Below are 12,440 nucleotides of genomic sequence, written 5' to 3' on the forward strand. Positions count from 1 at the left end.
GGGCTTGGCACCGAACGCTTCCTCTGACAACATCTGCTTTGATGAGTGATCGCTGCGCCGTGGACGGTGGCAGACACAAGGCTCTCGGTGGCTAACACAAGGCTCAGCCTGCATCCCAAATGGCACCCTATATTCCCTACATAGTGCCCTGGTCAAAAGTAGTGCACTACCTAGGGAATACGGTGCCATTTGGGATACAGAGACCTTGGTGACATACCTTTGCACTGGTTGGTGTTCTTGTCCAGGATGGCCTTGGTTGACACTATTTTCCCATATCTGTGAAGAGAAGAGAGAAGCCGAATTACTCGGTGGAATGGTTCTAGGACATAACATCGGAAATATTCTTAGAATTCAGTAGTGCTATTACCATTACAGTAGGCTATTTTGTCCTCTCTCAATTCTCTAACCTCCACTTGGCCTTAAAAATGTATAAATGTAGTGAGGCACGATTGCTCTCTTGATAACCATTACCGCTGCTGGGAAATAAACACAGAGGAAGTTGACACATCGGGAATGTCTACTACCACTTCATCTCTCCCATTAATCAAACAACTGCACTATGACTTGCTGTGGCAAAAACCCCATCGTTATGGACTGTGTGTGGACTAGAGGACGACGGCATCAGGCAGCTCTGTGTGTGTGTGCCTGCTTGTGTGTTTGTGCCTGTGTGTATGCGTGCGTGCCTGTACTTGCCCTTGTGTGTGTGTGTGTGTGTGTGTGTGTGTGTGTGTGTGTGTGTGTGTGTGTGCGTGCGTGTGTGTACATAGGGAAGTGTGCAGCTTCCTGGCCCATATTTCACCAGCGGGGGATAATTGTGCCATTTCTCAACGCACAGCGAAGACTCTATTTATTGCATGCTGCGGTGGGGTGGGTGGCAGGCATGAACTGATGAGCACAAAGAGGAAAAACTACAGCCTGACACTCAGACTCCTGGATACCAATCAGACTGTTGTCTTGATGGGATCGAGACGCAGGGTAATTTTGACGGTGGCTGCGTCCCAAATGGCACCAGTTCCCAATATGCCTGGTGTCAAAAGTAGTGCACCTCTATGGGAACAGGGCGCCATTGGGGACGCAGCCCGGCAGGCGGAAACTTAGCCTCATTGATACCAATCAGTCGATTGTATTTTATGGGAGCGAGAGACACAGGGTAATTTGACTTTACCTGGTAAGAAATATCAACGGGGATTTGTATTCCCTCGAGGGAGTTCGAGGGCGTCTCCCATGAGCAATAGAAAAGATTGGATTCAACACGGGGCTGGTGCATATATTTGATGCCATTGATATACTCAAAGCAAACATTGTATGTTTGTTATTGATGGTGCACTGTTGAGGAAAAAGCCTTCGTTTACACCTGCCGTGTCCTGTGCACGTGACAAATTAACTATGATGGAGAGAAAAAACTGAACATACATTGGAAACTCAACGAAGTTACACATTGATTGTAACATTAACGTAGCACTAACTAAGGTGTGCATGTGTTTTCTGCGTGTCTGGTTGTGTGTATGTGCGAAAATGAGCAAGAGCCTGTGTGTGTGTGTGTGTGTGTGTGTGTGTGTGTGTGTGTGTGTGTGTGTGTACAGTCGGCTCGTTCTGGGAAACAGTTAAAAAGGCCTCTGATTGGCATGGGGTTGGGGAAAGTTCTCATTAGAACTTTGTTTGGGTCCACTGGGACCAGGAGACAAGTCGTCTCATTAATTGTTAAAGATGGTTCATCAATGCATCGTGTCTGTGATCCAAAAATACCCCACAAAGACACCAGGAGTGGGATGAAAAGAAAAGGCTGAATCAGGCATCGAGCCCATCATGGAGAATATTGGAAATAAACAGGGAACACAAGCCGTGTACGAGCCACGTATATATGTTTGTGCATGCAAAGGTGTGTGTGTGTGTGTGGACACCGTGCTGGCGGCTTCTCTTCCATGACTTTGATGTGACAGAGACAGTCCCTGTGAAGCCCAGGTTTAACACTGGTGATGCTGTCGCTCTGCTCGAGCCGGTCTCCTCTAATCCTATTTCAATCACTGTCGGTCTCCGTCATCTCAGTCTTTAATGGTCCTAGTCAGTCCTCACCCAGTCCCTATCTCGCTCTTTCCCTCTTTTTCTCTCGCTCCCTCGTTCCCTCTCCTCCTCTGTCCCTCGTTCCCTCTCCTCCTCTGTCCCTCTCCCAATTCTATCTCTCTCTGCGGTGGCACAGTTTCTCTCTCGGGGAAACAGTTAACTTCCTACAATTCTACTAATTTCGCCATGGGGCAAAGAGAAAAATTAGCATTTTAATATCTCACCTCCTGCTATTCTACACATTTTGCAATGAGGCTCAGAGAATTTGGCATTTTGAAAGATCATTTCATGCTATTCTACACATATTGCCATGGGGTGGAGAGGAAAATGTGCAGTTTTACAGCTCATTTCATGGTATTCTACATATATTGAATTGAGGATGAGAGAATTTGGCATTTCTAAAGCAAACTTCCTGCTATTCTACACATATTGCCAAGGGGCGGAGAGGACATCCAAACCAGCCTAATTGTAATGAATGGCATTAGAGGCATAATACGGATTTGACTTATGCAGGAAAATATAACAAATGCATGTGATATATCAGAAATTGTGCAATAGAATGATTGTCAAGCTAAAATATTGTCATATGACCATACATACAGTTTATACGGGTTTCCTACCAGTGTTCTGCGTACAAAACTTCGGAAATATATGTAAACAGACCATAAATGTCTCAATTGATGTTTTCTTGGAAAGCTGAGAGTGCTATTATATGGTCAAATGTGGTATGCCAGTGTCTCTTTCCTCCTCTTCCTCTTTCTCCCTTCCTCTTTCTCTGCCAATCATTCCACCGCCATATCCAATTAATAATTCGAGTCGACGAGACTAAAAAGGACACCCGGCCAATAAAAATACAGGTTTTTATTTGTGGTTCTGTGCCGTTGAACATTGCACAAATTGAGGCAACTGTAAAAGACGTCATTCGTTCGAAAGCTTTCTAGGAATTGAAGCATGGTGCCTAGCCTCAACCGCAGCTTCTACTTTTCGGGTGGAGGCCTGACAACGAGACATTGGATCATATTGGATCCATTGAATATCTGCATCTCCTTTTTCCCCTCTCTGGGTGAAATGATCCAGGCATATTTCCGCCATTGCGCTGGGGGTGAAGTGGTTCGTACATGGAGAGCAGACCAGAGCCAGCTTTGCAGGAGGAGGGGTGAGGGGGACTGGCGGACCACCCAAGCGTGGCGTTGTCCCCCCGCTGGCTCTCCAAAGCGCCCTCGCTGTCTGTTTGCTGCAGTAGACGTGTGAAGTGGCATGACAGGTAGGTGGGAAACAGCTCCAGGCAGTTTCTGCTCCATGTCTGTGTTTCCCTACCTCCCTTCTGCTGACCACATGGTATAACCACAACCTCTAGGGGATACAGTCACATTCTCTCCTCTGTGTGTGTGTGTGTGTGTGTGTGTGTGTGTGTGTGTGTGTGTGTGTGTGTGTGTGTGTGTAAACACCCCAGGGTATCTGAAGAGGGGTCTGACAGGCCCTTGCGCCCCTAGGTTTGGGGAGGAGTTTGAAAGGAGGAAATTAAAAGAAAGTGATCCCGCTGTGGACCCCAGAGGCAGATGGGAGACCCAGGCTGTGTGGCGTCTGTGTCAGTTCATCTCTTGAGTTTTGCGTTTATATTACTGAATGTTTGATGGTAATTTAAGAGACAGGTGTCACTGTTTTTACACATATTCTGAATGGGCAGGTACGGCTAGAGGGAGAGAGAGAGTGGTAGACAGAGGAAGAGGGAGAGGGATAGATTGAAAGTGAGAGATGGCGCCATACTTTAGTGCAACGTTCCGGGTTGCGTTAGTGCCACGTTCCGGTTGACCCGCAAGCTCAACCGACTCCCCCTCAGAACTCTAAAGGTGAGCCTGACAGACAGGGGTCAAATCACAGCTATTAGTGCTGTGGGCCATTAAGGACTAGGACCAGTTGACCTGGGATCATGGGAGCTTCCTCTATGACTATAGAACAGAGGGTTAAGGGCAGGGGAGGGGACCCAGGTTGTGTTCCAAATGGCACTATATTTCCCTATATAGTGCACTACTTTTGACCAGAGCCCAGGGAGCTATATAGGGAATAGGGTGTCATTTAGGACGCAGGCCCAGTCTCACAGTGAACTGCAGAGACAGACAGGCAGGTGCTGCGCACTGCTGAACTAGCCTGCTCTATCCTGATGGACACCTGGCATTGGGGGGGAGACCCGCTGGTCACTCAAGTAGAACTGAATCAAAATCAATCACGAGCCACTCTCCTGAGCTGTACTTGTGTACTGTAGAGGGACCTGCCCTTTGAAGATATCCCACAGTAGGGCCACTGCACTACCACGGTACAAGATGTTACCGTTGTCGGTTCTTAAGCTCTTCTCTCCCTGCTTCTATCAGGTGATACAATGGTTTTCTGTGAACTGTAGGTCTAAGCTCTTTGGCCCTCCTCACCCGCTGGCCCCACCCACTGTGGAACGTATTCCCATTGCTGGAAGACAACAGTTCTACTTCTAAATGTCATCTTGACGTTTCTGCATTTGAAATGAATTGTGATAGCTCCCCTGGCAACGACGGCCCTCTGACAAATTGTGACCCGGTGAATTAGGCCAATACTTTGCTGGCTCACTCACAAGATGACATGTCAACTGGCCCAGGGCTGGAAAAAACTCCAAGCTTGGGTTGCATTTCCTCCTTACGATTCTGTTGGCCACCCATCCGGGATCTGGCCCTTCGTCACCTTTAAGGGGCTCTGACTGAGGCAAGCCTGACAAGTGTCGGCCATGGTTGAGCATCACCAGTGTTAAATAGCAGTGTCGGCCATGGTTGAGTTAGCACCTGCAGCTGACCTGAGAATGATTTAGTGGTGATGTCCTTGTCAACCCAGGATCTGTATCAGGCCAAAAATAAGACACACACACACACACACACACACACAGGAAAATGCATTTTTGACAGGTAGTGCTGGTGAAAGATGTTGGCCGATCATCAGATTGGAGCTCGCAGAGCTCTCCACCCACAGGGAGGGCAGGAGGGAGAGAGAGAAAGAAAAAGAGAGGGGGGGAGAGAACAAGAGAGAGAGTGAGAGAACAAGAGGCCGTGAGAGAGAGAACAAGCGAGAGTGAGCGACTACAGGGGCTCCACTATAGATATGGAGTGCTTTTAATGGAGTGAGTGGGAGAGAAAAATGGCAGTGTGTGTGTGTGTGTGTGTGTGTTTGTACGTACGTGTGTGTGTGTGTGTTTAATAGAATGAGTAATAGGCATATGGCTATTTTCCACAGTACCACAGTTCTCTTTCAGGCTTCAGCGTTCCAAAATAGCTCCTGTTTGTCCACGGCCGTCTACAACCTGTCAAGCCGACATGCCACGCATTTCTGTCTGACACGCACAAATGAACACATCTCATCTGTGTTGCTTTCTCCACACTACTCCAGATGAAAGGGAAAGAGAGAGAAAGAGGGGGAAGGGACAGAGAGTGTCAAAGCATCTGGGAGGGAAACTGTAGAGTCCCGGGCGCTCGGCTTCCTGCCCTCACGTCAACCAGTCTTAAGGCTGACGGCTGCTGCACCTGTAATGGATGGGGTGGAGCTTTCATTTGACATTTTAGTCATTTAGCAGACACTCTTATCCAGAGTGACTTACGGTTAAGTGTTTGTTCAAGGGCACATCGGCAGATTTTTACCTAGTCCTCTCTGGAATTCGAACCAGCGACCTTTCGGTTACTGGCCCAAAGCTCTTTACCGCTAGGCTACCTGACGCTTCCCAGCAGAGTGGGTGTACTGGCTGTAACTGGCTGTAAAGAAACAAACAGAGGGAGTGCCTATGAAAAGCCAAGCTGTCCCGATACCATGTATACAGTAATTGAGGGATAAATAATGTAGGAGATTGCCTGGGGGCATATCAGCCACTGCACAGCAACTGCTCTCCAAATCAATGTTGTGGAGGATACAACATATTAGTTCGGCATGGGCATTCCTGCGGTTGCCTCACTGCCTCAGAGGTTAAGCGTTGCTATCTCGGTCCGTTCTGAAGGACGTGCGGCGGAGTTGGTCGACTGGACGGAGAAGGAGAGAGAGGGAGAGACGGAGAGAGAGAGAGAAAGGGCCAGGAAAGGCGGAGCTGGACTGAAAGTGTAGGGCGACGATGACGGAGGCGAAGGAGCCGAGTCTGGGCTGACTGGAGTGTCTTTTCTCACACTTCATCTCTTTGGCAGTTTGTTGAAAAGGAGCCCGTGGGATCGGGGAGGCTCTGATAGCTGGCCGGTTCGCGTCAACAGAGGGCCTCAGAGTCACGATGGATAATGTGGCGCTTCGGATCGCAGAGGCTCTGTGGAACAGGTGGTCCCAGGGTCACCCCTTCCTCCTTCCTCTGCTGTGTGGAGCTCCCCAAACCTCTCACTCCCCACTCTTTCACTCCTCCATCCCTCACCACACATGGGAAAGTTTTTTTTTAGCTCTTGATTTGGGTTTCTCTCCGTTTGATCGGGCGAGGGAAAGCAGTGTGATAGAGAGCACAGCTGTAGCTGGACTGCGGCTTAAATTGGGTGCAGAGATCCAGAAGGGCGGGATGGATGAAAGCAGGAGGGAGGTGGAAAACAAAGAAGTCAAAAGGGAGGAGGACGGAAGGGAGGGTAGGGAGGGAAGCTCTGGGGTCCTTTGCAATGTACATGTTTGAGTTATGGATTTAGACCACTGGCAGGGAGAATGTGAGCTTGAATGCTTCTGTTATTCCAGGTGTGGGCCCTATGTCTGGTCTCGAGCGCCTTGTTTAAAAATGCTCTTTACTCAAAAGAACCAGCGGGCTGGTTCAGCCCCTCTACCTCTCCTGGGTGGTGGACTGCAACAAGAAAACCCTGGGGCTGCCCAATCGCTTGGTAGTCAAATGGATCATAAAGTCTCCCGTTGCTCAAGAGGGCTCGGGGGTTAGCGTTGGCTACACACCCCATGTGTGGGTTATGCTTGGCCCTGTGCCCCACCTGCCTGGCTTGGTCCAGGCATTTTTCTAACGGTAACCGGCTGTTCCATCCAGGTCTCTCTTGCTCTGGGTGTTCAGCCAAACCCCCTTCTCTGGCTGCTCCTCCATGCCCATATATCAGGCTGATGGTTCTGGAGAGCTACAGACTCAGCCAATTGAATAAAATAGATTAAGCACACTCCCAAATCCCATTAATTGCTCTTCCAACTGCGTAGAATTAGAACCTCCGTGGCCATTGTTGTTATTCACTCCCTTTTCTTTTGGCTATGTTTGAAGTAGTAGAGGAAGTTGTAGTAGATGAGTGTTAGGACTCTTTGGAGACTGTAGCTCGCCGTATCGTTACGGTCACAGAGCGGAGCGGAGTTCATTTTCATGTAGGAGTTGCCGCTGCAATTTGAGAGAACTTTGGCATTTCCAAGCATCTCTCAGGCCGGCGTGTAACAACCTCCAATCAGCAGCTACGATATGGCACACTCTCAAGAATGCGTCAGTTGGCGGCACTGTGTTTACTTTAGAGATACGGGGCCTGGACTGCTGGGGCTGTTCCACAGTGTGTGTGACCCCGTGAACCTGTCTCGGGAACCGGCATGGCTCAGCACACCACAAGGACTCATAGTAATCGGAGTTGTCTCGAACACCCCTGACCCTAAGCAACAGTGACTAGGGTCTGGTTTCAACGGGAGACTTTATGATCCATTTGACTACCAAGCGATTGGGCAGCCCCAGGGTTTCCATCCCGCAGACGGACCCTTTAGGCATAGACAAACTACCTCACTTCCTTATCCCCTTCACACCAAAGCTGCAGTCTACCAGGCAGTGTGTGTATCTACACTCCTTCATGGATGTGAAACATGGATAGTCTACAGCCGACACTTAGAGTCCTTTGACATAAAATGGCTTCAACGCATGTTGAAAGTGACCTGGCAGGACCGTGTGCCACATGGCAAGAACAGAGAACCAACTGCAGGAGCATTGAGGTGTACTTCACACCACCACCAGCTTAGATGGCTCGGGCCATGCCGTCTGGATGCCAGAGGACCGCCTCCCCGGAAAGATGCTGTACAGACAGCCAGAACTGGGCCGTCAGAAAAAAGGAGGCTAAAGGACCAACTGAAGACATCCGCTAAAGAAGTTGGGGATAAACCCTGTCTCCGTCCAGATTGGCGCGGACTCAAGGAGTGCAGTTGGCCGTGGGCAAAGTGACAGAGAAGACATATGACCACTGGCCTAAACAGGACAGGCCTTTGTGTGCTCTTTCCGTGGCAGAGAGTGTGCATCCCGCATCGGGTTGTACAGTCACCAACGAACCCACAAGCAGTAGTGGAAGTCATCATTGGATATGATGGACTACCTTAAGTGCCTTATCTGCTGGAATATTATATATATTTTTTAATGGATATCACGGGGGTAATATTTAATGAATGTGAAATGCAAGAGGCTAGTTTGCATCAACTACCTTCCCTAAAATCACTGCAAACTCTGGTTTCGTATCGCAACGTTCTGGAATCGTGATTTGCTGAGAGAGTTGTGTGTCCGAAGAGGACTCACCCCGGATCATTGTTTCTTCTTCTTTAGAGAAGTTGCCAACAGAGTCTGTCATTGAAACCCGACCCTAATCACTGTTGCCTAGTCACTGTTGCCTAGGGTCGGGTTTTCAAGACTAATCTCTGAGAGGAAAATGCTGCCACACACACACACACACAGGCAGAGTCAGACAACCCCATGATACTGATAATAACTCGGGTGGCTGAGAGGTGGTTGAAAAACCCCCTAGGACTCCTCATTTTCCGAAAACTGCAACAGCTCATTTCAGAGGTTTCAGTTTAACATGAAGCCCTGGGGGACAAGGCGTCGGGCCAAGGGAGGATGCCATTATGGTGGGGTTGGAGCAGGTTGGGGTGGGAGGAGGACCCGGGTGTCACAGACTGCAGCGCCAGATGACCTTTGTGAAAATGTTACTACCCGCCTGTGCCTGAAACAGTGGCTGGCTAATTAAAGTTTCATTGGCATTGGATTTTCATTGGCACGGCAGACCTCGGGCAACCTTGGGGGCACTTAGACAATACGGACGAAGGCGACTGGCAAAAATACAGGGGAGAGAAATGCTGAGGACAGAGTGTGTGGGAGGAAGGGAAGGGAAGCATCCACTAGAGGACAGTGAGGTAGTAATGGTGTTTGTCCAATGTTTTGTCATGTTTTGAGGTACAGGAGCTAGTAAACCACAGAATGATATTTGAACCTTCACTGCCGGGTACTTTACTTAAGTTCCCGACAATGCCCTTCTGAAAAACGTCTGGCCTCAAATTCAAGATCATACTGAATTGGAAGAATAAATTGAAACGGCCTACAGTGATATTTGTACAGAAGGGGACTATGTGGCTAAGAGATACGCAGTGTCAAAACGCTGAGTACCGCCACGCTCTTATCGCGCTTGCTCTCTCTAGCTAATGGAATTGTGATGGGTCAATATCGAGACATGCGGGACTTCTGACATAGGGAGAGCATTACCAAATACTGGGCAGCACCTTCCGATTCCATAAGATCATGAAACGATTGGCTACGTTCGACTGGGACATGTCTGAAAAGATGGGCAACAAAAGGACACGTAACCAGCAGACTTCCCTTTAGCCTGTATTTCACAGTTTGCAGTGTCTTTATTAATGATCTTGACCCTTTCATCGATTAAGACGTGGAGGATTTTAATGGAGCCGAACAAAGCTGTTTGTGTATGTGTGTGTGTGTGTGTGTGTGTGTGTGTGTGTGTGTGTGTGTGTGTGTGTGTGTGTGTGTGTGTGAGGGGCTTGTGCGTGCGTGCGTGCGTGCGTGTGTGTGTGTGAGGGGCTTGTGCGTGTGTGTGTGTGCGTGCATGTGTGTGTGTGTGTGTGTGTGTGTGCGTGTGTGTGAGGGGCTTGTGCGTGTTTGTGTGTGTGTGTGCGTGTGCGTGTGTGTGTGAGGGGCTTGTGTGTGTGTGTGTGTGTGTGTGTGTGCGTGCCTGTGTGTTGCAGCTTGATGAGGTCCTGGTCCATGGTTCCTGGGGGAGGCAGTCCAATCTCAGCTTTATTAGGGCTTTATTGAGCTGAGTGTAGGTGTGTGTGTATATCCATGCGCATGGGTGTTTTTGTATCAGACACACACCTGGCAGAGCTTTTATGATTACCCGTGTCTGTTTCTTTTATACACTCTTTTATACACAGCTTAAATGAGGGTGTGTGTGTACCAGCAGGTGTGTGTGTCTGTGTGAGTGAGTGAGTGAGTGAGTGAGTGTGTGTGTGTGTGTGTGTGTACCAGCAGGTGTGTGTGTCTGTGTGAGTGAGTGAGTGAGTGAGTGAGTGAGTGAGTGAGTGTATGTGTGTACGAGCAAGGGTGTGCGTTTCTCATCATCTGTGTATGTACCACACTCACGGTTGGCAGAGCTTGATGAGATCCTGGTCCGTGGTCCCCGGGGGCAGGCCTCGGATATACAGGTTAGTTTTACTCAGCTGCTCGGATCCGCCATGACTGCAGCTGTTATGGCTGGGGCTGGGCGGAGCCATGGGGTGAGGGGGTGGAGCATAGGGCTGCTGCAGGGAGAGAAGAGAGGAGTGGTTAGGGCTAAAAAGTAGTGTGAGTAACTCGCACATCTTTGAGAGAGAGAGAGAGGGGTTAGACAGACGGAAAAATATGTGTTGAGAGATGTTGGTTGGAGTGCATTTTGAGGGGGAGTGACATTTCATTTGTTATTGATGGTTTTAACGGAACCAACAACCTGTGAACTATTCACTCTTTCGCTCTTCACATTTGTGCCTACAAACCTCCCCAGCTATATCACAAATCTACATTTCCACGATTTCTTCCTTCTCTCTCCCATCTTCTATACACTAAATCCCTCTTCCCTTTTCTCTTTCTCTCTCTCTCTGCAGCCTCCTCTCTCCCCCTCCATGTGGCTGTGTTCCCATTAGTGTGGATTTATGGTGTGAGAGTCAGGGCTCCCTGCTCACATCCCATTTATATCTCTATTACAGGGATGGGAACGTGGGGCACCTGTGGGCATAGAAGACATACAGAGGGATGGGAACGTGGGGCCCCTGTGGGCATAGAAGACATACAGAGGGATGGGAACGTGGGGCCCCTGTGGGCATAGAAGACATACAGAGGGATGGGAACGTGGGGCCCCTGTGGGCATAGAAGACATACAGAGGGATGGGAACGTGGGGCCCCTGTGGGCATAGAAGACATACAGAGGGATGGGAACGTGGGGCCCCTGTGGGCATAGAAGACATACAGAGGGATGGGAACGTGGGGCCCCTGTGGGCATAGAAGACATACAGAGGGATGGGAACGTGGGGCCCCTGTGGGCATAGAAGACATACAGAGGATCGAGAAAGAGGGAGAACGGGTGAGGTGGAGAAAGACAGAAAGACAGAAAGAAAGAAAGAGAGGAAGGAGGGAATAGTACGAGAGAGAGAGAGAGAGAAAGGGGGAGAACGGGTGAGGGGGAGAAAGACAGAAAGACAGAAAGAAAGAAAGGAATAGTACGAGAGAGAGAGAGAGAGAGAGAGAGAGAGAGAGAGAGAAAGGGGTGGGCAGTGATGGAGAAAGAGGAGAAAAGCGAGAGAGTATAGCTTAAACGCCACCAGCGGCTCCAGTTAACCACGTTAACCCCATAGCCTCCCCGGAGAGACACTGCACACTGTGATTTGGGAGACCTCCTACCCCCGGATAAAACAAACACACACGCACCACTCGTCGTATCCGCCCCGCACATTAGCACCCGGCCCGTGAAGCATGGCTGATTTGATGTGCTGTTTTGAGTGTGCTCGGGCAGTGTGTCGCCTCCTCTGACAATGAGCCGAGGCCCCTGGAGCGTGAAGGGAGCCCACGTCTATCAAAGGGAGGCCAATTATCATGCTGGGGTAACTGGAACTGATGGCCAGCCACTCTCTGAGTAGAGTATTGAGTACAAACAATGTGGTTCCTCGCTGCCGAGCTACAGCATAGTGTGTGTGTGTGTAGATAGATAGAGATAGAGATAGAGATAGATAGAGAGAGAGAGAGAGAGAGAGAGAGAGAGAGAGAGAGAGAGAGAGAGAGAGAGAGAGAGAGAGAGAGAGAGAGAGAGAGAGAGAGAGAGAGAGAGAGAGAGAGAGAGAGCAAGACCTGGTGGTAGTACACAGTCCATTTAGGAAGGAGACTGGACATTTACTGGGGGGGGGGTAGGATACATTTTATGTAGAAGGACTGACAAGCTCAGTTCTGGTGACTTTTTTTAAAGGACATTCTACTCCAAAGTGAATGGAAATTATTATGCTGACACTATCTACAAATACATTTCCACCTCCAGAATAAAATATTGGTAAATTATTTGTTCAAATTATTTGAACATATTGGACCATCTATAATAGCCTATGCATGGTCCATACTATTAGCTGTGCTAATAGCAATAAGCATTATCACC

At 49.1% G+C, this 12,440-nt stretch overlaps 1 protein-coding gene across 5 annotated transcripts in view; it reads right to left on the bottom strand.

Annotated features, from left to right (window-relative positions):
• Positions 1-12,440, bottom strand: part of LOC110488444 (RNA-binding motif, single-stranded-interacting protein 3) — a 344,118-nt gene that overhangs the window by 160,351 nt on the left and 171,327 nt on the right. For all 5 annotated transcript variants that reach the window (XM_036970692.1, XM_036970691.1, XM_036970690.1 and 2 more), the window contains 2 exons: positions 10,409-10,566; positions 218-276 (listed from right to left, as the gene is read on the bottom strand). In XM_036970692.1, the coding sequence (XP_036826587.1) occupies positions 218-276; positions 10,409-10,566 (217 nt within the window). The remainder of the gene's footprint in view (positions 1-217; positions 277-10,408; positions 10,567-12,440) is intronic.

Source organism: Oncorhynchus mykiss, chromosome 32, assembly GCF_013265735.2.
Source record: "Oncorhynchus mykiss isolate Arlee chromosome 32, USDA_OmykA_1.1, whole genome shotgun sequence".
Classification (NCBI taxonomy): Eukaryota; Metazoa; Chordata; class Actinopteri; order Salmoniformes; family Salmonidae; genus Oncorhynchus; species Oncorhynchus mykiss.